Source organism: Podarcis muralis, chromosome 2 (genome assembly GCF_964188315.1).
Source record: "Podarcis muralis chromosome 2, rPodMur119.hap1.1, whole genome shotgun sequence".
In the NCBI taxonomy this organism is placed as follows: Eukaryota; Metazoa; Chordata; class Lepidosauria; order Squamata; family Lacertidae; genus Podarcis; species Podarcis muralis.
Window position 1 is genome coordinate 19376813 of NC_135656.1, and position 27933 is coordinate 19404745.

The 27933-nt window shown below is 46.1% G+C and overlaps 1 protein-coding gene across 1 annotated transcript in view; it reads left to right on the forward strand.

Annotated features, from left to right (window-relative positions):
* The window catches only part of ANKFN1 (ankyrin repeat and fibronectin type III domain containing 1), a 233345-nt gene that overhangs the window by 167325 nt on the left and 38087 nt on the right, over nt 1-27933 (forward strand). The window contains exons 10-14 of the mRNA XM_028711296.2: nt 1547-1654; nt 14959-15058; nt 18598-18730; nt 21348-21464; nt 27518-27733. Of these exons, the coding sequence (XP_028567129.2) occupies nt 1547-1654; nt 14959-15058; nt 18598-18730; nt 21348-21464; nt 27518-27733 (674 nt within the window). The remainder of the gene's footprint in view (nt 1-1546; nt 1655-14958; nt 15059-18597; nt 18731-21347; nt 21465-27517; nt 27734-27933) is intronic.

Genomic DNA, 27933 nt, shown 5'->3' on the forward strand with positions numbered 1-27933 from the left:
TCAGTGGTCCAGCACCCACCTTGCATGCAGAAGGTTGGAGGTTCAGTCCCCAGCATCTACAGGTTGGGAATGTCTCCTGCCTAAAGCCTTGGAGAGCCACTGCCATTAGTCAGATAGAAGGATCAATGGTCTGACTCAATACAACTCGTAATTGGGGAGGTTTTGCATTGGGAGACCATTTCTGATATAATGTGCATCTCCTGCAGTAGCTTGGGACACAACAGGAATGAGACCATATGCCCTGCCTTCCTGATTTGGTATGTTTCCAACAATTACCATTGGAATTAGCACCAGTGTCAGGCTTCAGGGAATTGGCTTACTCACCCGGGGCAGTAAATAAGAAGATCAAATGAAAAGAACATCTTAGATTCTTTAATAATCAATGTGAGAGACGAAAGAACACGTCTCCCTAGAAATGGTGGTGCTCCCAATTAAGGCCTACACCCCCTCTGTTCGTATTAAACTACATCACTCCTAAATCTTGTAGTCTGAGCTTGTACCTTCTGTGTTTTCTGTTCTGAGACTTTCTGAGATCTTCTCGACTTTGGGGAGGGCGGTGGAGGAATGCCAACCAATGACCATGAATCTGTTAACCCTCTCTCTCCCAGTGTTTCTTCTCCTAGCTGTTCCCCATCCAGTGTTTCCCAGCTTCTGCTTTCTGAACTATGCCCCTCTGCAAACCACTGTTCCAAGTCTATACTGTCTTCCTGCTCCTGGGAAGATTCAGGATCCAGATCAGGGGGAGGGGGTGGCTCCTACTATTCCTCCTCGGTGCAGCCCTCCTCAACATGGTCCCTGACAACCAGATATATTTATTTACTGAATTTATATCCTGCTCATCCTCCTGAAGGAGCCCAGAGCAACAAACACATCCACAACAAAATATTTTTAAAGTAAAATTCTAAAATTAATTGAAACATTCTCTTGTTCAGTGATGTCAGGGTTGCCAGGAGCGGTGGCCTTCAGCCCTGGGTAAGCAGGGATGTTCTCAAATTCCTCCTGAAAGTCAATAATGATGGAGACCACGGAGGGCATACCTCAGACAGAGAACTGCCACTGACAAAGCCTGCCACAGAGTGGAATGAATCAGAATAGCTTTCCGTAATTCTATTTCCAATTTGCATAAGGGGACCCTCCCCATACTTAGCATTTAAATCTTGGGACTCCAGCTGTTTTTTTGGACTACAATTCCCATCACCCCTGACCACAGGTCCTAATAATTAGGGATGATGGGAGTTGTAGTCCAAAAAAACAGCTGGAGGCCCAAGTTTGGGAAACACTATTTAAATGCTAAGTTTGGGGAGGGGCCCCTGTGTGGGGGTTTTTTCTGAAAAAAATCAAATCAAATCTCCAAAAAGGTCGTAAACTAGAAGCAGTAGCTATTTGGGAGGGAATTTCACAACGTTCTGATCAAGTGCAAACTTTAAAAAACAGGCTTATTGGCCAACTCTGTCCGGAGCCAGGAGACGATGAGAGCAAAGAAACTCTCTGCATGGCTCCCTTTCCTCTGCCGCATTTCACATTGCTTATTTCTTTCGCTCAACAGACTGGAAAGACTATGATGGCCGAGAGCCTAGGCACAGGGGACAGGTCGAGGCTCTGGAACGTTTGCTGCAGCAGGTTAGGGCATCTCGTCCGAGTTACAGTTGCCGAGGTAAGGATAAAGTATCCTCCGTGGGGTAGGGCACCAGGCGAAGTCTCCGTGGCGCCTGTAATTTTAGCAGCTTCCTATCTGGGCCATACTGTCTCATTCATCAAGAAAGAGAAAGATATTAATATTGGCCCATCTGGAATCACTTTAGCAGACTATCTCGCTCTTCTTGCCTCTCCCAATTGGCTACGCAGCAAACATTTGAAGAGAAGCTTTCGCCAAAGCCTGCCCCCCCCTCTCTCTCTCTCTCTCTCTCTCTCTCTCTCCTGCCCAGTAAATTGTTTCAGATCACAAACACCAATTAATATGTTTAAAGACTTCCTGGCAAAGACAGATAACAGGCCTTAACGGGGCTGGTAATAATAATAATAATAATAAATTTTTATTTATACCCTGCCCTTCCCAGTTCAGACAACTGGGCTCAGGGCGGCTAACAACAAATTTAAAACACTTAATTAATGCAACAACAACAAAAGCATAAAAGACAGTATAAAATGTGAATAACAATCAATTCAGAATTCAAAAATCAATTTAGGGGGAAAATCCGTCCATTAAACATTAGATGATCACCAGGGCTAGCTGGCTAAATTAGTCCTATTTGGGCCAGCGAGGAGACCAGGGGAGAATTAGCTGTGGTAGTGCCATATTTTTGTGGACACTTGGGCAAGAGGCGGCCCGTGGTTCCTTCGCACCCCAACGGCATGTGAAAAAAGAGGCGTTACCCCAGAGCATGTACAAAGTGCTTTTCCTTACCATTGCATGTCCGCAGCCAGCCTCTCACAGCAGGTGAGGTTTGTGGGAGGAGACATTCCGCCCCCCACCCAAACTCGAGCAATAAATTGCTATAATAGATACCCACTAGCAGGGAAGATGGCAGCAGGGTTCAATGATGGGTAAGGTAAAGGTAAAGGGACCCCTGACCATTAGGTCCAGTCGTGACCAACTCTGGGAATGCGGCGCTCATCTCGCTTTATTGGCCGAGGGAGCCGGCGTTTGTCCGCAGACAGCTTCCGGGTCATGTGGCTGGCATGACTACGCCGCTTCTGGCGAACCAGAGCAGCGCACGGAAACGGCGTTTACCTTTCCGCCAGAGCGGTACCTATTTATCTACTTGCACTTTGACGTGCTTTCAAACTGCGAGGTTGGCAGAAGCTGGGACCGAGCAACGGGAGCTCACCCTGTCACGGGGATTCAAACTGCTGACCTTCTGATCGGCAAGTCCTAGGCTCTGTGGTTTAACCCACAGCGCCACCTGCGTCCCTTAATGATGGGTAATTTATGGTAATTTTCTGACTCCACCCATTACTGCTGCTGGCCGTGGTTTTAACTTTTAATATTGTGTGTTACAACCTTTGGACTGAACGAAAGCAGTGTGGCTGCTGCCAGCAAAACAGGTGCTATAAATTCTCTAGGAAGCCATTCCAACTTGTAATGAAAAAGAGGCACCCTAATGAGTGCGGGGAAGAAGCAAAATTGCTGCATTTTAAATGAAACTGTCTCCCCCGTTCCCTTAGATGTAGAGACAGTTTAAAGCCCAGCAAGTTCTCTGTTCTTCATTCACAGGAGACAATGTGCCTTTGAAAACCAGGGCAGCAGCTTGAGATACGTTCCAAAAGCCCATGTTCTCTGTGAGCTGTTGAAATGCGATTAAAATTGTTTAATTACCTCCCCCCCCCAAAAAAAATATAAATGTTTTTCTTGAAATTATGGCTTTGTGACAAAGGAACTTCAACACACACACACAACACACACACACACACACCACTTTTTTAATAGGAGAAATCAAATTATTACAGAGTTCTGATTGTCCTCCCCTCTCTACTGTCTCGCCTTGGCAGATTCTGCACAAGGAGCCCTCGATTCTTATGTGTGCAAATATGCAACAATGCAGACTAGCAAAGGTCTGTGTGTTCCTTTGCTGTAACTATGGCAACATAGACTCAATGCGAAAATGGCCTTTTGAAAAAGGAAAGGAATTTTGCATGGAAATAAGTGCTTCTTTCCCCCTTCCCTCCTCGCCACCTTCTAATTAGGGTCCCCGTAAAGCAATCTGTTTTATAATGCGTCCTATTGAAAACCATTCTTTTTCCTGGCTGCTCTTTGTTATACTTTTGTGGCGCCTGCCACGGTGATGTGCGCACTCACTGTAGTGAGCATATGTGCGATTTGACATTCTGAAATGCGTTGCGACGGTGGTTGGGTGAGCAATTCGCACCACCTCTCTGGTGTAACCTCGACAGGAGTGAAAAGCTTTTTCAGCCTGAAGACAACATTGGATTTTGAAATACTAACCCAAGACCATATATCGTGGTGGGTGGAGCCAGAGAGGAAATCTGGCGGAGCATCGTACATAGGTTTTATCACTGTACAGCAAGCTAGTTTCTTTTCCTTTTTTTAAAAAAATGATTTTTATTTGATTTTACAAGCATAGAGTTATAAGATCCCCTCCATGGGTCTTATTGCCAACATTTTCAACTGCATATTATTTCCTAATCCATATTTTGTACCTATCCATATTGTCCATAGTGTTTGTTACATTACAAGTGTTATTAGAATCCTGCTAATGTTTTCATCTGCTTACAGTGGTCTCCTAAATAAATTATAATTTTTCCCATTCCATCTTAAAGTTTTTATCTTCTTGGTTTCTGAGCTTTCCAGGCAGTTTTGCCATTTCGGTGTAGTCCAACAGCTGAGTTTGCCATTCCTCTCTGGTAGGGACTCTTTCTTCCTTCCATCTCTGGGCTAGTAGCATCCGTGCGGCTGTTGTCACATACATAAAGAGTCATTCTGCTCCTTTGGAATATCAGTACCTACAATTCCTAATAAGAAAGCTTCTGGGGTTTTTAAAAAAATAAAAGTTATTTTAAACATTTTTTTCAATTAATTATATATCATTTCCCAGAATGCTTTCATTTCTTTACATGACCACCACATATGATAAAAGGTACCTTCTTTTTCTTTACATTTCCAGCAGATGTTTGTACTTGTCTAATACATTTTTGCTAACTTACTAGGAGTCAAATACCAACTGTACATCCTTTTCATATAGTTTTCTTTCAGCGTGCAACATGCTGAGAATTTCAAATCAGTTTTCCATAACCTTTCCCAATCTAAAAGCTGAATATTGTGCCCCCAAGTCCCTCGCCCAGTGTATCATTACGGATTTAACCTGCTCATCTTTTGTATACCATTCCAAGAGCAATCTAGACATTTTTGACAGTAATTTTATATTGTTTTCTAGCAGGTCTTTTTGAAATCTTGAGATCTCATAACTAAAACCTTTCTTTTTGTCTGCCTTGAAAATATCATTTGATTGGTGAAACTGTAACCAATTCGTTAATAAATCCCTTATCTCTTCAAAATCTTTCAGTTTCACCTGCAGTAAGCTAGTTTCTACACATACTCTCTCTCACACACACACCCGACTCTATCCTCCATCCTGGCATGAAAGAGGCAGGTCTTTTTTTCAGAGCTCCAGCCCCTCTCAGGTGGGTACTGCTGCCACCTGAGTTCATAGTGAGCTCTGACACCTCTTTTTCTAAAAAAAATAGCACTGAAAAGAAGCTTTATCGGAGTTCAGAGACCAAGCATCATTGACTGGTTGGATGCAGAGGAATGGTTGGAGAAACCAGCTGGGGAACCCACCCATCCCAAGGGAAGTAGGCCCAGAGCCCGGGGAGTGGTGGTGGGACAACAATGAGTGGTCAGAAGGAGAAGAGGGAGAAGACAGGGAGGAGGAGGTTTGGAAGCTGAAGAGGTCACAGGGTTTAGTGAGCAGGGAGAGTCTGCGGCAGACAGAAGTCCAGAATCAGAGGCAGAAGCTGAAGCAGGAGAGGAGGGAGGCCAAGAGGCAGAGATGAGTCAGGCTGATGGAGAGGCACGGGAAAAGAAAAAGGCTGAGGAGTAAGCCCTACAGCAGGCATGGCCAAACATGGCCCTCCAGATGTTTTGGGACTACAACTCCCATCATCCCTAGCTAACAGGACCAGTGGTCAGGGATGATGGGAACTGTAGTCCCTAAACATCTGGAGGGCCAAGTTGGCCATGCCTGCCCCACACAAATCCAGAGGGGAGACCTTAAGATAATAATAAATAATAATAATTTTTTATTTATACCCCGCCCTCACCGGCCAGGGCTGGGCTCAGGGTGGCTAACACCAAATATGAATTACAATAAAACGTAATGGGAAGGACCAGAAACAACAACAACAACAACAAGCAAACAAACAAACAAAAAACAAACAAACAAAAAACAAACAAACAAAAAGTTAATTAAAATGCAGCTTAAAATGCAGCCTCATTTTAGTAAGGTAAAGGTAAAGGGACCCCTGACCATTAGGTCCAGTTGCGGACGACTCTGGGGTTGCGGTGCTCATCTCGCTTTATTGGCCAAGGGAGCCAGCGTACAGCTTCCAGGTCATGTGGCCAGCATGACTAAGCTGCTTCTGGTGAACCAGAGGCAGAGCACGGAAACGCCGTTTACCTTCCCGCCGGAGTGGTACCTATTTATCTACTTGCAATTTGACATGCTTTTGAACTGCTAGGTTGGCAGCAGCAGGGACCAAGCAACGGGAGCTCACCCCGTCGCAGGGATTTGAACCACCGACCTTCTGATCGGCAAGTCCTACTCTGTGGTTTAACCCACAGCGCCACCCGCGTCCCTCTAAATCAAGACCATAAAGGGAGGAAACATCAGATATGCACCCGAGCTGGTCCTACATGGGCTAGCAAAAAAGCCAAGGGGAAATTTATATACCAAATTCCATATAAGGGGTCAGAGTGAGTCTAAGCCGAAGGCCAGGCAGAACAGCTCCATCTTGCAGGCCCTGCAGAAAGATGTCAAATCCCACAGTGCCCTGGTCTCTTGTGACAGAGCGTTCCACCACGTTGGGCCAGTGCTGAAAAGGCCCTGACCCTAGTTGAAACCAATCTAACCTCCTTGAGGCTCGGGACCTCCAAAATGTTGTTATTTATGGACCTTAAGGTCCTCCACAGGGGATACCAGGAGAAGCATTCCCGTAGGTACGAGGGTCCTAGGTCAAAACCAGCACCTTAAACCTGACCCTATACTCCACCTGGAGCCAGTGCAGCTGGTAAAGACAATTGGATGGCACCTTGCAGCCAAGCCCTGCAGCCAAGCTGGTGCCAAATGTATTGTTCTGTTTTCCTTTGGACCGTACCAGCAAGGTTGAGAAAGTGATCTTGTCATCTGGGTAGCCCAGGAGCTACATACACAATGTTCAGGATGGCACCCAAGCACAGCTGGAACAGAGGCTTGGCTTCACATCCAGATGTGCACTCCATTGTCTCTTGAGACAGACGGATGCCAGCAACAACATATCGTCTCTGTTTGGGCATCTCCTTTGCACAATTGCACCTGCGCGAGCAGGGAGAGCAGCAGCCCTGTCAAGTCCTCATCACACAGTCCGCACAATTCTCCTGTGTTCTGTGGGTCACCTCTGAAGGAGAGAGGCTGCTTTAAGCACATAGGGCCTCTGAACAGAACTCATATCAAGTTGACCCTAGGAGACAACGATGTAAACAACCTCACAGAAACATCGCCAGGAAAACCTTTGACGACTCTGGCATCCCGGCTGCATTTTAGAGGCTCTGCAAACAGATCTGCTGTGGCTTTAGAATTCGCTTTGTAATTTGCCGTTACCCTTGGGAGAGAGAAAGAGCTTTGGTTTCCAAAGTTTAATCTCCGGTGGGGGGAAACATGGATGATTACAAGCAACAAGGTCACCCATTTGTCTTCATAAGTAGCGTAACCAGGTTACTACAATTACAGATTGCTTGGCATTGTATGGGCCTAAGATTGAAGAAGTTTTTTCCTCCGCCCAGCCCAGCCCAGCTTTCGTCCTTCTCCAATCATACATTTCAAATCAACTCTTTGTAGTTAAACGTATCGTTGTGATGATCTAAGGTAGGAAGGGAAGAAATCATTGTAATACTTACCCTTTGTTTTTTTGTTTTGTTTTTTCAGTGGCACTTGTCCAGCAAAATACTGACGGACTAAGTCCAAAGCTAATCCTTAAAAATGTTTGAATAGTAATTTGATCTGGGAGCTGCGGAACCAGCCCTTACCTCATTTGGCAAAGGGCAGAGGGGTTGGCTTTGGACAGCAGGCTGTTTCAAGGCAAGGTTGGAACGGAGGCAAAGCTAGCCCACATCTAGGGGCCTATTCTCATTGCCCTCTCTGGGCATGGTGACCCACAAGTCTTAATCAGCATGTGGGCTGGCTTTTAGCTGTGCTGCTGCATGCTAAATTATGTGAACGCTGGTGTCCTGAACAGAAGCCATCGCAGAGCAAAGATTCTCATGTTGCAGTTGCAATAGGAAGTCGGTGGGCAATATTGCACAGCTGCTCCTGTGCAGGTTATCGACATTCTTATGTGTCGAAATGTTGTTACAGAGAACGTTGGAATACAGTGGTACCTCGGGTTACATACGCTTCAGGTTACAGACGCTTCAGGTTACAGACTCCGCTAACCCAGAAATAGTGCTTCAGGTTAAGACCTTTGCTTCAGGATGAGAACAGAAATCGTGCTCCGGCGGTGCGGCAGCAGCAGGAGGCCCCATTAGCTAAAGTGGTGCTTCAGGTTAAGAACAGTTTCAGGTTAAGTACGGACCTCCGGAACGAATTAAGTACTTAAACCGAGGTACCACTGTACAGTGGTACCTCGGTTTACGAACTTAATCCATTCCGGAAGTCCGTTCTTAAACCCAAAACCGTTCTTAATCTGAGACGTGTTTTCCCTAATGAGGCCTCCCGCCGCCGCTGCCCTTCCAACGTTCGGATTCCGTTCTTAGACCAAGGTAAAGTTCGCAAACCGGGACACTACTTCCGGTTTTGTGGAGTTCGTAAACCGAATCGTTCTTAAACAGGACTATTCTTAAACCGAGATACCACTGTATTGGAATGCTGGAAACATGTCTGTTTCTCAGATTTTGCACCCAGAGACACACCTCTCTCTCTCTTTCTCTCTCTCTCTCACTCACTCACTCATCTATCTATCATTTATCTATTTTGACTTAAATTAGGTACACACTTCTTCCTTAGGCCCTGCCCACATTAGAGATGAAAGAATCTGGTAATTTTGGTTCTCCAAATTTCTCATTTTTCCAGTATTAAAATCAGTTCTTCGCATTTCTGAAGCAATTTGCATTTTCCTCCTAAAATCCTCATGAAAATGACATAATCCTCTTGAGAACTACATATCTTTCAAAAGACGTTTGAAGGCAGCCCTGTATCAAGAAGTTTTTAATGTTTGATGTTTTATTATGCTTTTATATGTGCTGGAAGCCACCCAGAGTGGCTGGGACAACCAAGCCAGATGGGTGGGGTATAAATAATAGAATTATTATTATTATTATTATTATTATTATTATTATTACAGTGGAAACATGTCTCAGACCAGCAGACTTGGGTCAAGGTTTACAGATGAAGCTTGCCCCAGTGCAAGGTTTCCCAAACGTGGGTCCTCCAGCTGTTTTTGGACTGCAACTCCCATGATCCCTAGCTAGCAGGACTAGTGGTCAGGGATGATGGGAATTGTAGTCCAGAAACAGTTGGAGATCTAGGTTTGGGAAACCCTGCCCTGGTGTTTAAAGCAGGCATAGGCAAAGTCGGCCCTCCAGATGTTTTGGGACTACAACTCCCATCATCCCTAGCTAACGGGACCAGTGGTCAAGGATGATGGGATTGTAATCCCAAAACATCTGGAGGGCTGAGTTTGCCTATGCCTGGTTTAAAGGATCATGTAGGCCGTCTCATCTTTGCTGGCTTGCTTCTCTTTCCATCCCTACGGCCTCTTCCACTGCTGCGATCAAGTTTGCTCTTTAAAATGTGCCCTCTGTGAATGACGCCAAACCTATTTTGCCAAACCTCCGATTTATCTGCCAGAAATCTTCCCAGGATTCCCTTCCCTCTCACTTCCCCAGATCAGTTATATTGTTGGTTTTAATGCAGTGAGACGACAAAGCCAAATTATATGGACCACCTGCAAACCAACTTCTTGAACTGCTTAGCACAGAACAGGTTTTTGAGTGTTTCTTTGGAGGGGAGCGAAAATGAGCTCAGCCTTCACTAACCGGGTGCCCTCCGAATGCCCTGGTTTGCAAAGGCTACTCGAAGCCCCAGTCTTTGCCTAATCTTTGCGCTGCTCACTTCAGCCTTTGCACAAAGGTTTTTTCCCACTTCTGTGGCCTTATCATTTATTGATGCAGCTTTGCATCTGCATATCGTTTTGCTGCCATGCAATTAGTACCACGCCACGTTATTTATTACCTAATTAAATGGCAGGCCATTCAAACGCCTCCTTCCCGTGACTCCCAAATTATTATTATTACATATATGTGGGCATATAATCCCACGTCGGTATTTCTTGTCCCTGTTTATACAAGATTGTAAAAACAAAAGCAATCAACAGGGTGGAAATAATTGCCACAGTTTTTGTATGCGGATCATTTCGCAGTGGCCGTTAAAAGGCTGGTGGAGTGGAGCCAAACCATTTGACTAGCAAAACGGGTTGCTTTCCCCACTTTAAATCCACCCTGTTTATTTTAGTAGTATGATTACTTGATATTTCTTGATGTATTAAGGTGCATTCTCTTCAGAAAGACAAGACTCCCTCATACAGGCATGCTCTTAACTTATCTGAGGTTGCAGGCAAATAACATACTTAAAACTGATTTGCTTCCAAGCTAAGAGTACCGGTAAGTATGAATGATCCTACCAAGGCAACTATAGGGACTCGGGTGGCACTGTGGGTTAAACCACAAAGCCTAGGACTTGCCAATCAGAAGGTTGGCGGTTAGAATCCCCGCGATGGGGTGAGCTCCTGTTGCTCGGTCCCTGCTCCTACCAACCTAGCAGTTCAAAAGCACGTCAAAGGGCAAGTAGATAAATCGGTACTGCTACGTCGGGAAGGTAAACAGCGTTTCCGTGCGCTGCTCTGGTTCGTCAGAAGCGGCTTAGTCATGCTGGCCACATTACCCGGAAGCTGTACGCCGGCTCCCTCGGCCAATAAAGCGAGATGAGCGCCGCAACCCCAGAGTTGGTCACGACTCCTTTACTTTGGTCCCTTTACCTTTACTTACCAAGGCAACTGCTACGTAGAGTTGCCATATTTCAAAAAGTGAAAATCCAGAATCTCCACGCACACAAAATGAAGTTTTTGAGATATTTTTATTTTATTTTATTTATTTATTTTAATTTTATTAACAGATAAAACACATACATGTACATTTGCACAATACACATACACAACACACTACCTTATTTTCATAACATAAAACATACCTACATTACTCTGTATAATACCTACCTATACTGTACATATCAACACACCTACCCGACACGGACACCCACCAAGTGACTTGACTTCCAGCCATTCTTGTTACGCTACTTTATTTTTCCAACTAGCTTAAACGCATTTCATTATTTCTTTATTCTCTTCTTCTATCTTGACTTTCTCTCCTTTCACTCTAATCATTTTCTGGGTTCACTCAATATCTGTCAGAAATTCTACTTTTTCCACATAAATTTTGATGTATTCCTTAAAGATAGCCCACTCCTTATTCACTTTTTGTACCATATCTCCTCTTATCCTCCCTCTTCGTTCGGCAATATGGAACTATTCCATCATTTTAGATAACCAGTCTGTTTTAGTTGGGACGCTGCTACTTTTCCAATTTTGGGCAGTCAATAACCTTGCCATCGTAGTTGCATACATAAATATTGGTCTGACCGTTCTTTTTATTTCCTCTGACATGATACCTAGGAGAAAGGATTCTGGTTTTAAGTTTTTGAGATATTTTTAAGGAAATTCACCAAAAAACCAGCACTTCTGACATGGATGTGGGAATGTTCAGGGTAGGAAGAGAGGATATATGATTAATTAATATCCTTCCTAATTTGCGCTAGCAAGTTCCTTTACTTAGCAGAGTTTACATTGCTCTTTTTACATGGACAGCAGATAGCTGGTTGCAGGCTCGTGTAAGCCTCTCACTATTATACAATTCAGTCTGTCTCAGATTGAATTGTACATTCCTAGTAAGTTCCCTTGAATCCCTCTTAAAAGAATAAAGACGCCACAATCTTATTCAAAGTCAATAAAAGAAGTTTACTTACATCAGTTCACAGTTGGATCCCTGAAGGCAGACTTAGTTACAAATATGTACATGTGGATCTACCCCATATGGGGGGATAATCCCAGGAGGAACAGGAAGTTTCGACTAGCTGGACCAAACATCCCCTTGCATGGCCACTCTAGGAAAACAAGGAATGTTGTATTTGACTGCTTCTCATGGATCACATCCCATAATGGGTTGCCATACATCCCGAACATTTTTGTGATTTTCGGAAATTCCGTCCAAACACTTATTTCCAACCGGCGAATCCCGGGTGTGTCCAGGAAAACCCCGACGTATAGTAGCCCTACTGTTATAACTCCCCCCTCCCAAAAAAAACCCCTTGTCTCTGCAAAGCTCTGCACAAATCTATGCACTTCAGGTTTCCTCAAAATCAACACATTTTGGTGGCCAAGCTATCCCCTTCCAGGAAGGGAATTATTTATCATCATCTGAATGTTCTTTATATTTGCATTAGGATAATGATGCTAAATTTATGCCTCATTTCTGTCGCCTTCTTCAATGTGCAAATTGGGGTGCAAATGTATTCATATTCTTTTAATAAAAAAATTGCTGAATGCACATATGGTTTTGGACATACGTGTTCAGAATTGTTAAGGAGAGGCAGTCGGGTGCCTCCTTCCATGTGACAAGTTTAGGAGAAATCTCTTTTGAGAATTCACACAAAAAAATAGGTGTCAGGGTCCCGCCCCCCCCCCATCCTTCTCCTTCAGCAAAGAAAGGTAAGCCTGACAACATTTTCAAATTTAATCTGGATCCTCCTCGTGCAACCTTTGATCTTGCCAATCAAAACAATGGGGCTTTGTAAAGCGGAATAATCAATCTGCCGCAGGAAAAGGATTCAGTAGCTGCTATCTAGTTATTGTTCCTTTCCAGAGCAGACAAACTGAATAGTGAGATCTGCCAGGGCACACATGATTCTCCAGTCTGTCCTTTACATTGGCATTAATGGAGAGTGATTGCTACTGGAATCTGGTTGCCCTAAATTCCATCATTCAAAGCGCAGTTTCGGAGCACGGCATGAAATAAGTTTTTTAAATGGGGGTGGGGGTGGCTTTTCCAGACCCTCCAAGTGTCCCTATTTTCTAGGGACAGTCCCCAGATTTACAGAAGACATCCTGGTTTCTGATTTGATCCTGGAAGGTACAGTTTTCTTTAGGACACCCCTATTTTCAGCAAAGAAATGTTGGACAGTATGGAGGTATGAGACCACCCCCCCAAGCCTTCATAGCTACATCAGCTTCATAAAATAGTAGATGGGACCCTGAGGATCATCTAGTCCAACCCCCTGCAATGCAGGAAAATGCAGCGGCCCCATACAGGGATCAAACCTGAAACCTAGGCATTATCAGCTGTAACTAACTAAGCTATTCCCTGCCTGGGCCAAGGAGATAAGTAACTATACAACCTTTAGAAGACAACTGAAGGCAGCCCTGTGTAGGGATGTTTTACTGTTTAATGTTTTATTATGTCTTTATATACAGTGGTGCCTCGGGTTAAGAACTTAATTCGCTCTGGAGGTCCATTCTTAACCTGAAACTGTTCTTAACCTGAGGTACCACTTTAGCTAATGGGGCCTCCTGCCGCCGCCCCGCCGCCGCCAGGTGATTTCTGTTCTCATCCTGAGGTAAAGTTCTTAACCCGAGGTACTATTTATGGGTTAGTGGAGTCTGTAACCTAAATCATCTGTAACCCGAGGTTACCACTGTATGTTGGAAGACACCCACAGTAGCTTTTGGGGATATCCTGTTCAATAACAGCCATTTTTTTATTTATTATTTATACCCCACCTATCTGACTGGGTTGCCCCAGCCACACTAAACATTTTAAAAAATCTTGCCTAAACAGGGCTGCCTTCAAGCCACTGGCAGATGAAGGGGGCGGGGGGGGGGTTCGCCCTGGGTGCTATCCCGGTGGGGTGACATTGTGGCCGCCTCGCCTCCGCCCCCAGGACACTTGGTGCTCGCCACGCACCCCCAGGACACTCGTCGCTCTTCGCGCATGCCCCAGGGCGCACACCACTTGATGCACACACCCCTGATGCATGCCATGCCCCCCGCGGGCGGAGTGCTATGCCCCCTGGGACGCGCACCACACCCTCTGGGATGTGTGCCAGTCACGCCCCTGGACGTACGCCGCTCCAGGTGCCGGAGCAAGTAGTTCCCCCACTGCTTCAATGTCTTTGAAATGTTGTTTAGCTACTTATCTCCATGGCTCGGGGGTAGGGTTGGTGTAGTGGTTAAGAGCGGTAGACTCGTAATCTGGTGAACCGGGTTCGCTTCCCTGCTCCTGCACATGCAGCTGCTGGGTGACCTTGGGCCAGTCACACTTCTCTGAAGTCTCTCAGCCCCACTCACCTCACAGAGTGTTTGTTGTGGGGGAGGAAGGGAAAGGAGAATGTTAGCCGCTTGGAGACTCCTAAGGGTAGTGATAAAGCGGGATATCAAATCCAAACTCTTCTTCTTCTTCTTGGGTTGCCTGTCCTATATAACACAGGATTGTCCTGTATTTCAATGTAAAATGCTACTTCCTGTATTGATACAGTTTTGTCCTGTATTTCAGGTGGTTTCTCTCTCTCTGCCATGTTAGGGATCCTCTCCAAATGAATGTGTGAAATGTCAAGTATTTAAACTCTTGGTAGCCAAGCACAGACAGATTTACAAATTCGTGTGTGTGTGTGTGTGTGAGAGAGAGAGAGAGAGAGAGAGAGAGAGAGAGAAATTCCAGAGGGACCACCCTGTTAAGCTGCAATGGATTGCTTTGAATTCACATCAGCACCAGGTGGGGAAAAAATTGACCCCCAACTGCCCCACCCCACGCTGTCCTGTATTTTGCCAGAACAAAGGTGGCAACCCTACTTGGGGGGTCACATAACTCCATACCCTCAGGTGAAAATAGGAACTTCCTACCATACCTTCCAACATTTCTCCGATGGAAATAGGGACATTCTAAGGAAAAACGGGACATTCTGGGAACAAATCAGAAGGCTTCTGTAAATCCATGACTCTCCCTGGAAAATAGGGACACTTGGAGGGTCTGTGGTCTCAAAAAAATAAATAAATGTGCTGCCTAATATTTCTGTAAAACTCAAAATCACACCTCTCTCTCTCTCTCTTTTCTGTTGTTCGTTTCTTTTTCATTCGCGTCTCCAGATAGTTTTAAATTGCAGAATGCAGGTCGCAAGCAATCTGTCTCAAGAAGCCTGAAGCACCTCTTCCATTCTTCAAACAAGTTTGTGAAGACTTTGAAAAGGTTTGTCTGGTGTGGCAGAATCTGAACTATGTAGCCAGAGCTCCCAAGAGCTTCTCTCTTACGTAAGCCTAGGCCTGATTTCAGAAAGTGCTCAGCACTGAGAAAGAAAAATATTGAGTGCCAGGGCAAGAGTCACGTAGAAAAAGGCTTCACTGGATGACATTGGTGAAGCAAGGAAACTCACTGAGGAGCAGACGTCCTCTGAGAAGGGTCAAGGCATGACCTTCAGATCTTACAGGATTTGGTAAATTAAAAATCTAACTTGGGCTGCAGTCATGGCTTCCCCCATGGAATTCTGGGGGCTGTAGTTTTATAAGGATGTTGAGTGTTGCTAGGAAATCCCTATTTCCCTCTCAGAGCTACAATTCTCAGAGCTGTTTAGAGACCAAACTGTCTTCCCAGGAAACTGGGAGTTTTAAGTTGGGGGGGAGCAGGGGATAGCGGTCTCAACAACTGTAAACACCTTTAATAATCTGCAGTTTCCAAGAGCTGAGGGAATCATGCCATTTTGGTACGATACTGCTTTCAATGTCTAGCGCAGAAGGCTGCAAACTGGGCATACTTCCCTGGGAGTAAGTCCTATTGAATTCAACAGGATTGTATACCCTCCAACATTTCTCTGATGAAAATAGGGACATCCTATTCCATCACCATCATAATTTTATTATACGCCGCCCAGCTGACTGGGTTAACCCAGCCACACTGGGCGGCTTCCAACATATATGAAAACATAATAATGCATTAAACATTTTTTTAAAACTTCCCTATACAGAACTGCCTTCAAATGTCTTGTAAAGGTTGCATGGTTACTTACCTCCTTGACTTGAGGATCACATAATTCCATACCATCCAACATTTCTCCAATGAAAATAAAGGTAAAGGTACCCCTGACCATTAGGTCCAGTCGCGGACGACTCTGGGGTTGCGGTGCTCATCTCGCTCTATAGTTCGAGGGAGCCGGCGTTTGTCTGCAGACAGCAGTCATGTGGCCCCCATAACTAAGCCGCTTCTGGCGAACCAGAGCAGCACACGGAGACGTCGTTTACCTTCCCGCCGGAGCGGTACCTATTTATCTACTTGCACTTTGACGTGCTTTTGAACTGCTAGGTGGGCAGGAGCAGGGACCGAGCAACGGGAACTCACCCCGTCACAGGGATTTGAATCGCCGACCTTCTGATCGGCAAGCCCTAGGCTCTGTGGTTTAGACCACAGCGCCACCCGCGTCCCTCCAATGAAAATAGGGACATCCTAAAGAAATGCAGGACATTATGGGATCAAATCAGAAACCAGGACAGCTTCTGTAAATCCAATACTGTCCCTGGACAATAGGGACACTTGGAGGGTTTGGGATTCACTTCTGGGTGGTAAAACAAAGGATGAGAGACAAATTGTCCCACTGCTGAACAGCTCAGATTGCCAGGACATCCTTCCCGATGTTTAACGCAAAACCTTTTGCTGTCCTTTGGGCCTTACTCTCTGGAGCGACGGAAAACAAATTTGTTCCATAGTCTTTTATGTGATAGCAGCCCTTTTGATATCTGGGGATGGCACTGATGTTTCCCTTTGATGAAAATGAATGACTTCCTGGGCTTGCTTTGCTTTAAAAATGACAGCAGAAAGCCATTTGAATGCTTTCTTCCTGATCAAACCCATATCTGAGATTCCTTAATATTTTTGGCTGTCCTCCCCTGTCCCAGTATAACCTGCCTGCCTCTGGAAGCTTTGGTCTCTGTGAATGAAAGTTATGCACAGGGCTGGATTCTGTCTTCTTTCATCACTGAGAGTGCTTGGTTTGTCGTCCCCCCCTTTGTATTTTGATAAGAGGCTAGTTCTTTCCAAAAAGCTCCCCGGAGGTTCTTCAATTCACTAAATCCACTGATTAATGTATGTAGCTAATTACAAACGTAAATATTTAAAAGGAATGAATTTTATGTAAACAGTGCCACAGATACGCTGAACAAAATGATGCTCTGTTGCACTAGCGCACATCCAAAATAACCCCATTGATTCGGGTGGTCGCAGCACTGAATCATATTGCTATAAATCAAGAGGTCCTGCGATTAACTCTTTTCACACTGCATTCTGGGGGACCTTTAGAAGCTTATTTGGGGTGAAAAAAATAGGGAATGGCAGACAGGTTCCCCTTAAAGACAGCTTCCCAGGGCTTGTTTTCCCAGCCAGAACTTAACAGAACTCAGTTCCAGCACCACCATTGCCATTGTAAGAGAACAAGTTCATTGTGAGTTCCAGCACCAATTTTTCAAGAAGAATAGCATTGAGCTTGCCTCCCCACAAACAATCATCTCGGACCCTCCAAGTGTCCCTGTTTTCCAGGAACAGTCCCACTTTCTGATTTGATCCTGGAATATCCCGCTTTGCATTAGGACATCCCTATTTTCATCAGAAAAATGTTGGAGGGAATGGTAGGAAGTCCCTTTTGTTTTTAATGTTTTAAAATATGTCGGATGCCGCCCAGAGTGGCTGGGGCAACCCAGTCAAGTAGGTGGGGTACTATTATTATTATTATTATTATTATTATTATTATTGAATAAAGGTAAAGGATAAAGGGACCCCTGACCATTAGGTCCAGTCGTGACCGACTCTGGGGTTGCGGCGCTCATCTCCCTTTATTGGCCGAGGGAGCCGGCGTACAGCTTCCAGGTCATGTGGCCAGCATGACTAAGCCGCTTCTGGCGAACCAGAGCAGCGCACGGAAACGCCGTTTACCTTCCCGCCTATTTATCTACTTGCATTTTGACGTGCTTTTGAACTGCTAGGTTGGCAGGAGCAGGGACCAAGCAACGGGAGCTCACCCCATCGCGAGGATTCGAACCGCTGACCTTCTGATCAGCAAGCCCTAGGCCCTTGGTTTAACCCACAGTGCCACCCGCGTCCCTCTATTATTGAATAGGATGTCCCTATTTTCATCAGAGAAATGTTGGATGGTATGCCATTCCCCCCAGGATGTCCTGGGACAACACGATACCCAGGGCATTCTGGAGCAGTAAAATTATGGGCACAATGGAAAGGGCAATGAAAAGTTGAAAGTTAGAAAGAGGGGAAATATTAAAACAATGCAAGTAACAAAATCTAATTTGATTTGAATGAGTTACACATTAAATGTACTTTTGATGAATGACTAAACAAATGAATACTCCCTCAATGAAAGCCACTGACTTCTAACACACACACACATATATAATGCTTGATTTCTGAAGGCAGAAAGTAAAAATCCTGCCGTACCACTTGTCTAAACAGAATTGCTATAAAAACTGACATTGTGAGTTGTTTTGCTTATACAGGGAAGGCAGTATCAACTCCAACATATTTGAAGCTATTTTGCAGTATTTGCTGGAATTTAGTTTTGGGATGTTTCTGGGAAATTCTCATTTCTGGGAACGACGAAGTGAAATCTGTTGCTTCAGTCATTTGCGAGGCCAGTATTAGGCAAACGAAATAGCTCTCTCTCGCTCTGAAATTCTCTGGCCTTCCCAGAACAGCCTTCAAATCACCTTCTTTTCTCATTTTTCCCCCCTCAGAGGGCTCTATTTAGCTGTGATATTTTATTACAAAGACAACATGTTGGTCACCAACGAAGATCAGATCCCGATTGTGGAAATCGATGATTCTCACGCCAGTTCCATTATGCAAGATTTCCTCTGGTTCACAAAGGTACATTAAACACAACCTGCCATCTCCTCTTGATCAAACTCAACTGGCTGGGTCAGTGCAAGGGGGGGCGGTGCCTTGTTTGGAGCGATGCACATAATCTACTTCCTTTTCACCGACAGCCAGGCCCCCTTCTCACCAACATGCATTCCTGTGTTGTGTGAGAATATGTTGTTGTGAGCCAAGTCATACGTATATACTGTAGGGTACTGTAGGTGGAATTGAGACTGTAGAGAAGAGCCAGGCATGGTAAGACAGTTTTCTACAGGCTAAATAAAAAGTTAGCCATTGCACCCTCCCTGGGAGGCAGAATGCTTGAACAAACTTGGCTGGAAGAAAGGGATTAGTGGAGGAGAGAAGTTACAAGACTTGTACTCTCTGGTGGAGAAAGAGGGGTCCGGGGGTAGCGCACTGCCCCCGGCAGCACGGTCCCGGTGGGGTGCCATCGCAGCTGCCCTCCTGCCCACGCTGGGCGCCCTGCCCCCACAGGCAGTGCGTCATGTCTCCAGGACACGCGCCACGCCCCCGGACGCACGTCATGCCCCCAGGATGCACGTCACGCCCCTGCGGGAGGTGCGCCACGCCCCCGGGACGCAGGCCAGCCATGTCCCACCTGCTCTCCGCGACTACTTGTAATTCTGCTGTAGTGCTTGGGACCAAAATAGATATTCAAAACTAGAAGGGCTCCCATCCCTAAACCAATAGATAAATCTCTGGCTTTGGTGAGGAAGTACAGTGGATGCTCGAGCTGTGAACGTGATCTGTGCGGGATGCACGTTCGCAACCTGCAGCGTTCGCAACCCACGTTTGTGCGTCTGCACATGTGCGGGTTGCGATTCAGCACTTTTGCGCATGCGCAAAACACGATTTAGCACTTCTGCGCATGCACAACCCCCGAAACCTGGAAGTAACTCGTTCTGGTACTTCTGGGTTCGGTGCGGTGCGCAGCCCAAAAAAACACAACCTGAAGTGTTTGTAACCTGAGGTATGACTGTATCAACGCTCTGCCTCAAATAAATTCAGTATTAAATAAAACAACAACAACCCAATGACTTCAAGCTGCAAGAAAGGAGATTCCAACTAAACATATGGAAAAAATTTCTGACAGGAAGAGCTGTTCAACAATGGAACGCACTCCCTCAGGAGGTTGCAGACTCTCCTTCCTTGGAGGTTTTTAAGCAAAGGTTGGATGGCCATCTGTCATGGATGCTTTAGCTGAAATTCTGGCATTGCAGGGGGTTGGGCTAGATGACCCTTGGGGTCCCTTTCAACTCTATGATTCTATAACCCCAATTAAAATTTTGGGGGGTTAAAGTAGTTCTTTGAGACATAACATAGGACGTTTCAAAGCTGTCATTTCTAGGGATTGTAACATTTGTTACTATACAAAAGACAACATATCCCCAGTGCCATTAAATGAAAGGTGAAAAGGTAAAGGTAAAGGACCCCTGGATGGTTAAGTCCAGTCAAAGGCGACTATGGGGTTGTGGCACTCATCTTGCTTTCAAGCCCAGGAAGATGGCGTTTGTCCACGGACAGCTTTCCAGGTCTTGTGGCCAGCATACTAAACTGCTTCTGGCGCAATGGGACACCGTGGCGGAAACCAGAGCGCACAGAAATGCCGCTTACCTTCCCGCCACAGCGGTACCTATTTATCTACTTGCACTGGCATGCTTTCAACCTGCTAGGTTGGCAGAAGCTAGGACAGAGCAATGGGAGCCCACTCCGTCATGGGGATTCAAACCACCGACCTTCTGATCGGCAAGCCCAAGAGGCTCAGTGGTTTAGACCACAGCGCCACCCATGTGCTTTTACCTTTACCTAAATAAAGGTCCTACAAAACAAGGAACGAGGCACTGAAGGGGGCCTACACCATAGGCAAGATATAATTATAGTTAGGGTCACTGAGTGGTGAAGTAGTCAGAGAGCTGGACACCAAGGATCCAATCACCAATGCTCAACCTCCCTCACAGAGTTGTTGTGAGGATATATTGTTGAGGGAGGGGAGCTGTGTGGATCACCTAGAGCTCCTTGAAGGACAGGTGGGATATAAATCAACCCATAGTGTTCTGGTTATGGACCCCCATCCTTTCAAACTATTCCTAGAAGACCTTTCATTCATTCATTGCTCCTGTAAAGCAGTTTTGATTCGTCTGGGATTTGACTGAGGGAGCCTCGCCCCATCCCGCTAAGTCTTTGGGCCATAATGGCACAGGTGTCCTTTGACAGTATTTTATTGCTTAAAATCCCAAAGGGAAATAGACATGGGGCTGGTATTAGCTACAGCTTCATGCTAAAAGGGGGGAGGAAAGAGTCTCAAACAGCTGGCTAGACATTTGTGAAGAGTTAAGAAGTACCAGATGCAAATGTGACCCTCTCCTCTTGTCGCTTCTGGGCCCCACTGACAACACCCAGTGACCTATATTTTAATAGGATGGGTGCACAGATGGACTGGGAGCGATGTGTGCTGTTTACGTTGGCGAGAGGCAACGTCATTCTGATCATTTATTAACAGTGCCACCCACAGAACTGCAAAATGAACAGCAGCTTACTTTTTGGGGGGGGAAATAAATCCTCTCTTTCTCTCTTCCCCCACAACCACCCACTCCGAATTTTGCAGCTTTCTTGTATGTGGGACGATATCAGGTGGCTGAGACAAAACATGTCTGTCTCCGTGTCATCATCCACCGCCCTCCAAGCCAGGCAGAAAATGCTCTCTGCAACGGCCCAGTTACAGGTCAGTGGCTCCGCTGTATTTTTCGGTCGCAGGTTTCCACAGGTTTATGGCTTCGGAGGGCAGGAGGCTGCCAGCTGTCACTTGCTTCAGCACTTCCTGTCCTCTGGGGGAGAATTATCTTCTGCTGCGAAGCAAGCAGCAGAGTCCGACATTCAGCCAGAGCTTGCAGGCCATCAATAACAGAAAGAAAGAAAGAAAGAAAGAAAGAAAGAAAGAAAGAAAGAAAGAAAGAAAGGAAGGAAGGAAGGAAGGAAGGAAGGAAGGAAGGAAGGAAGGAAGGAAGGAAGAAAAAGAAGCGGGGGAGAAATTAAATGTGACACAGCAAATAAATAGCTCAGGTTACATGCTTAATGTAAGTGAATGGTGGCAGTGGCATAGTGTGGGAGGGGCCACAGAGGCAGTGCAAAATTGTTAGGGGTGCAAAATTTCAACACCTGGTGCTGCCTCAATACAGCCCATTGCTGGGCTCCGTTGAAAATGTGAACCAGGAAGTGACCTTTCCAGACAATGGAACATCTCTCTCTTTTTTCTTATCTCTGCGGCTGCAATCTCCTGGTTGATGCAGGGGCCCTTAGGCAGTTGGATGTGCATGCGTACTCCTTCTGTTGCCCTCCCGCCCGCCCACCACCTCTGTGCAGCCCTGGGCACTGGCAACCCACGCTATGCCACTGAATGGTGGTCAGCTGGTGGTCTGTGGGCTGAATGGATCTGGCACGACCTGACCTGGCAGGACCTGCACACATTCATACACAGAGATAGACACACGCACCCCTAGGTTATTGTGCCATAGAGGCCTCCTGGCCATCCTCTCATCTTGTCCTTGGAAGGTCATCCTCCAAATGAGCTGTCAGATTGTGTGACTTGCCCCTCCCGTTCCTAGTGACGCCATGTTCATGGAGAAACAAGTGGAGAGGCTGAGCCATTGGGGCGAATGGGACGCTGCCCCACCAGCCTCAGCCAGCCCTCAGTCACCCCGATCCCCAACCTGCATTCCAACTTACACCCAGTACTTAGTCTCAATGTTTTGCTTTTGTAGAACTCAACAGGGACAGGCGCGCCAACTCCTAGAGGTGGAGGTGTCTTCAGCCACCTCAAGATCTGCTGCCAGGGGGCTAGGTCCCCTCAATGAGGAGGTTGAACACAGAGCCAAGCATGGCACAGTTCAGTGGCCGGCTCCTCTTGAGTGAGAGAGACGAAGCCGTGTCACATTGCGCTCCATGCTCAGCCTCCTCCCGACAATGTGAAGTCACACACACACACAACATGTGATGTGCGCATAACATCGCACTTGTGCAATGGGGCCCTCAATCCTGGGTGCAAGACAGCACCTCTGGTCAGGGAAGGGGATGAGGGACAAAACTGGAATTTGTTAGCTCTCTCAATGGCGCTGGCATCATTGCCTTCCAAACCTCCAATCCCCAGTGGGCTCCAACCACCACAGGGAATGATTCTGACTCCCTTAGCAGGCACACGGCAATCCAGTCCCAAGACTGTCCGAAGAAGACTGCCATCAGTCCCAGGACTATGGTGGATTTAAGATAGGCACCTGCAGGACCCAGGAGGAACCCCAGGTGATGGTTCTGCTACCGTTTGATTTTGATGACATTTTAGGTCACAGGGGTGGGGACTGTGATCCACAGGCCTGATGCAGCCCACCAGACTTTCCCCTTTGGCCCATTATGGCTAAGCTACACTCACCTGCCCCACACTTGAAATCACATATGATATCAAGTGTGAGGCAGGTAGAAAGACAGCTGGGCCAAAAAGTGGTTGGCGGACACCTTCAAAGCCCTGTTCATAATGCCCTGTGCAGTTCTTTGCATGCCCCAGCAATCAGTTGGTCACAGAAGTCTGTACCTAGTTGTCCACAGTGCTTTGAGGCCCTGATGATCAGCTCTCTGCAAGCCACGTGCATCAAAACTGTTCAACTAACATCACTGCAACATCAAGTGATCAACAGATGAGATGCCCTACTGGCAAAACCTATTTGGTGTTTCACAACTTTCTGACTAGTTGCAGGACCTTAGCCAGACCTAGCAGAGTACACGCAGAATCCACGGAAGCAATTGGCAACTTGGCTGCAGGCAGGATAGATGAAGCAGGAAGCAGGAACTTGTAGTTAGGTGTTTATTATATACAGTGGACTATTTACAAGAACAGAACACGGATCTTTTGCTAGCTCTCTCTGACACGACTCACAACTCCTACACTGACACACAGAACTCTGAACCTCTGCACTAACACATTCCAGTTAGTAGGCCATTAATTATCACTCCCTTGAGAGAGCTTGACCAATCAGGGAGCTGCTTCCATGCCTCTGTTATCAGAAAGGCAGATTTACTCCTTCACATGACCTTTTGGCTGTCTGCTAAACCTTAATTGACTCTGTGTGAGTAGCTGCACGTACACAGATTCCCAACAGCCCTACCTACCCTGTGGCGTAGCAGAGGTTTTCGGTGCCCAGGGCAGGTGCACACACACTGGGAGGGAGGGCTCCAGCCCAGCCCAGCCCTCACTGTCGATGTGGCCAGAGTGACTCCCCCCCACTGGATCAAAGTGGGGTTATGCTGAGCTGCCTCTCCGCCTGCACAGAGGGGAGCCCCACTGGCCAACGTGGCCCTTGGTGGGTGGAGAGGAACACCAGGCCGAGCCATGCTGGGGGTGCTTGCGGTGAGGGCACTTGTTTCGCACCCACTCACAAGTTGTGCGCCCGGGGCCATGGTCCCCCTAGCACTCCCCGCTCTAAGCCCCTGGCCCTATCCACCTGTCAGATTTGGCCAGCTGGCCAGATCCAATCCCCACCCCTTGTTTTGCAGAGAAGGAGAATTCACCATGTCTCATAGGAGGGTTTATGCTTACACAAGCATCCCAACCCACAAGTTGGCTTGCAGAGCTCAATGTTTTCTACCTAATGCACCATTCACTGTGTGAGAAATGAATGCCGTGGAGAATTCGGCTTTAAAAATCCCATGCTCCCTCACCCGCATGCGCAAATTGTGCCCAGCTGCACAGCCAGCCTGAATAAGAGGCCCTGAGTTGTAGTCTGTTGCCCCTGTGGCAAAAGAAATAGAGCACTAATCGTGTTCATACGACCTCTTTATGATAAATAAAATAAGTCTATCCGACCCTCTGAGCAACTTTTTACGGGCAGCCGAAGAGAAGAGGGCCCGTAAGGATACAGAACGCCTACTGTGTGCATTAGAGGGCAATGCCTACAGCTAAAATAGCTACTTAAAGCCATTTCTAAATGGCAGTCACTGTGTCGGGCAGCTCTGGAGTGCTCTGGTTATAAACAATTTTAATAATGCTGTTCAGAAGTAAATAGTGTCTGCTAAGTGCAGATAAAGTCAGCTCAGGGTGGCTTTATCTCTCAGATGAGAATGTCATTAAGGTTAATGTCCAGGCGCTCTGCTTTCATACATGTACAATGTGCCACATTGTCAATTCAGCTTTTTCCTTTTAAACAGCTCCCACCCCTGACTCGCTGACTGTAGATCTTTTGAGAACTTCCAAAGCAAGGAGCATATTTTAAATGCTAGGGATTTTTCTTTTTTTCTTTTTGAGACATCTGGGCATCTCTTCAGGAGCTGATTGCTATGGAGTCAACATGCCTTATAAGGAGGTACTTTACGGATGGATACGAACCCCAGCAATTGCCTGCCTAGTTTAGCATTCTGTTTCCAGTGGTGATTAGCCTGTACACATCTAGAAAGGCCCGCCAGATTCCTCCGAGATGTTGACCTGGCCAGAATCATGATCTTGCAAGAAGTTCTTCTGCAAAAGTCCTGTTAGAATGCAGTGGTCCATTGTTTTATAAAGACAGAGAACTGATCTCACACATGGTAACTGCTGCAAGAATGTTTGCCGCCAAGTATCAAAAGGAAATACAAAAAAAAATCCACCGGTTAAAAGAACAGTTGAATAAAATATGGGAAACTGGACAACTTTTAGGCTAACTGTGGCTCCTTCGAAATTATTCATCTTAGCAGTTGACTATGTACAACTTTTGAATGTTTTAGTTTCGGCATATTAATGTAAAACAACAATGACAACAGTATGAAACGAATGGCAGCTGCGCAGCCATAGAACCCATGTACATCTCCCATTCATTTTGCCCTTAGGCCGATATTATTTCATTTCCTTTTTAAAGTCTCTCCCCCCCGCCCCTTCAGCTTTCATTCATTCTGCCAGAATGCTTTCATATTCATGGCCGAAGCTGTTTTCTCGAACACACTGTGCTTTTTATAGAAATATATTCCAGAGAAATCGACGCATTCTGTAGCCCTAAACAACTCCAGCAAACGGCACCTTTCAGACTTGGTTGTATTTTTGATGCCCTTTCCACTTAAGAAGATAGAAACCCAGATACGTTACTGATGACGAAAGGAGAGAATCCCAACAGTGTCTCTCTGTATGTTGGCCTACGGTCAAGAGAGGATTCCGAACATGTGCTGCCTTATTACAGTGTCTAACATGTGAACCAACCCTATAAACCACAGATCTAAACCTTTGTGACCCTCCAGATGTTGCTGAATTACTACTCCCATCGTCCTTGACCATTGGCCATGCTGGCCGAGGCTGGCGGGAGCAACATCTGGAGGGCCACAGGTTCCCCACCCCCACTGTCAAATATTCATACATATTCTACCCAGCCGTCCTGGCATAACTTTTCCTTAGCTGCACTAAGGGATACACGGAGAGAGTTTCAAACGGATCTCCATATTGGATTAATTCTCCTTCCTTTGAAGTAAGTGTGAAAACTCCCATTACCATCTGTGAGAAGAGATCTAAGGCAGTGGATGTGGTCCATTTCCATTAAAACTCAATGGGAGCTTTGCCATTGGTTTCGGTGCGATGTGATTTACGGCCTATGCCAGACTGCTTTTCTTTCTCTCTCTCTGTCTCTCTTTTCCATTCGTGTTTGTCAATTAACTGGCAACATTGCAGCAGAATGGAAGGTTTGCCTCACTTTCGGCTCAGTGGCATAGGAGGGGTTCGCAGCTCAGCGGCAGAGCACATGTTCGGTGTGCAGACAGATCCATGCTCAAACCCCAGCAGAAGGGAATACCATAAATCCCGGAAAGCTGCTGCTACCAGTCAGAGCAGGAAATGCTGGTCTAGATGGACCAACGGCCATACTTGCTAAAGGGTCATGGCACATATGTCACCCTTCGTCTTTACAATGTCTTCTGCTCTATATATGTGTGTGTGTATGTATGTATAGATTGATATGGGTATACAGACATACCTTGGCTGTCGAACAGAATCTGTTCCGGAAGTCCGTTTGACTTCCGAAAACGTTCGACAACCAAGGCACGGCTTCCGATTGGCTGCAGGAGCTTCCTGCACTCAATCAGAAGCCGCGGAAGCTCGGCTTCCAAAGAACGTTTGCAAACTGGAACACTCTCTTCCGGGTTTGTGGCAATCGGGAGCCGATTTGCTCAGGAGCCAAGCCATTTGAGTACCAAGGTAGGACTGCATTTGAACTGCGGTTACATAATTACTGGACAAGATATACAGCGGTACCTTGGTTTTCAAACGTAATCCATCCCAGAAGACTGTTCCGAAATGTTTGAAAACCAGTTCATTTACTTCCGGAAGCATTTATTTATGGAAAACTCAATACAAACGCCGCGTGGCATGTTTGACTTCCAAAAAGCGTTCTAAAACAGAAGCAGTTACTTCCGGGTTTTTGGCGTTCAAAAACCAAAACGTTTGACTTCCGAGACGTTCAAAAACCGAGATACCAGGCACAGTGAGTCTGCCATTGCAGCACATCTGCAGACTCAGCAGGAGGGATATAGCCAGCTGCTCATGTTTGGAATTTACCATCTTGCAAAAGTGGGGAAGGTGTAAAGCTGATGTCGTGGGTATTTAAAGGCCCAGCTGTTATGCTGTCTCTTCCTCTTGCATTGGCCAGCTGTTCTGGTAGCACTTCCACTCAGGTCCCCGGATCATTGACGGTGTATATATACCAGTATTTGTGAAAATAAGCCAATAATGATGCTTTCTGATGTATTTCATTTCCCATCTCTCCCACCTGCCGCATGAAGAATCTGCTTGGTACACACAACTTGGGCCGAGTCTACTACGAACCAATCAAGGACCGGCATGGCAATATCATCATAGTTACAATAAGAGAAGTGGAGACTCTCTATTCCTTTTTTAATGGCAAGTGGATGCAGATATCCAAACTACAAAGCCAGAGAAAATCCCTTTCAACACCGGAAGAGCCAGTTGCATTGGACATCTTGCTCATCACGATCCAGGTATCTTTTTGCTATGTTAAACCTTTCAACTAACCAAGCTTTCCTTCTGGGGGGAAAAAAGGACCCTGAAAATTGAGGACCCAGCAACTGAAATGCAGCTCACTACAGAATCACAGAATGGTAGAATTGGAAGGGACCCCAAGGGTCATCTAGTCCAACCCCCTGCAATGCAGGAATGTGTAGCTGTCCCATATGGGGAT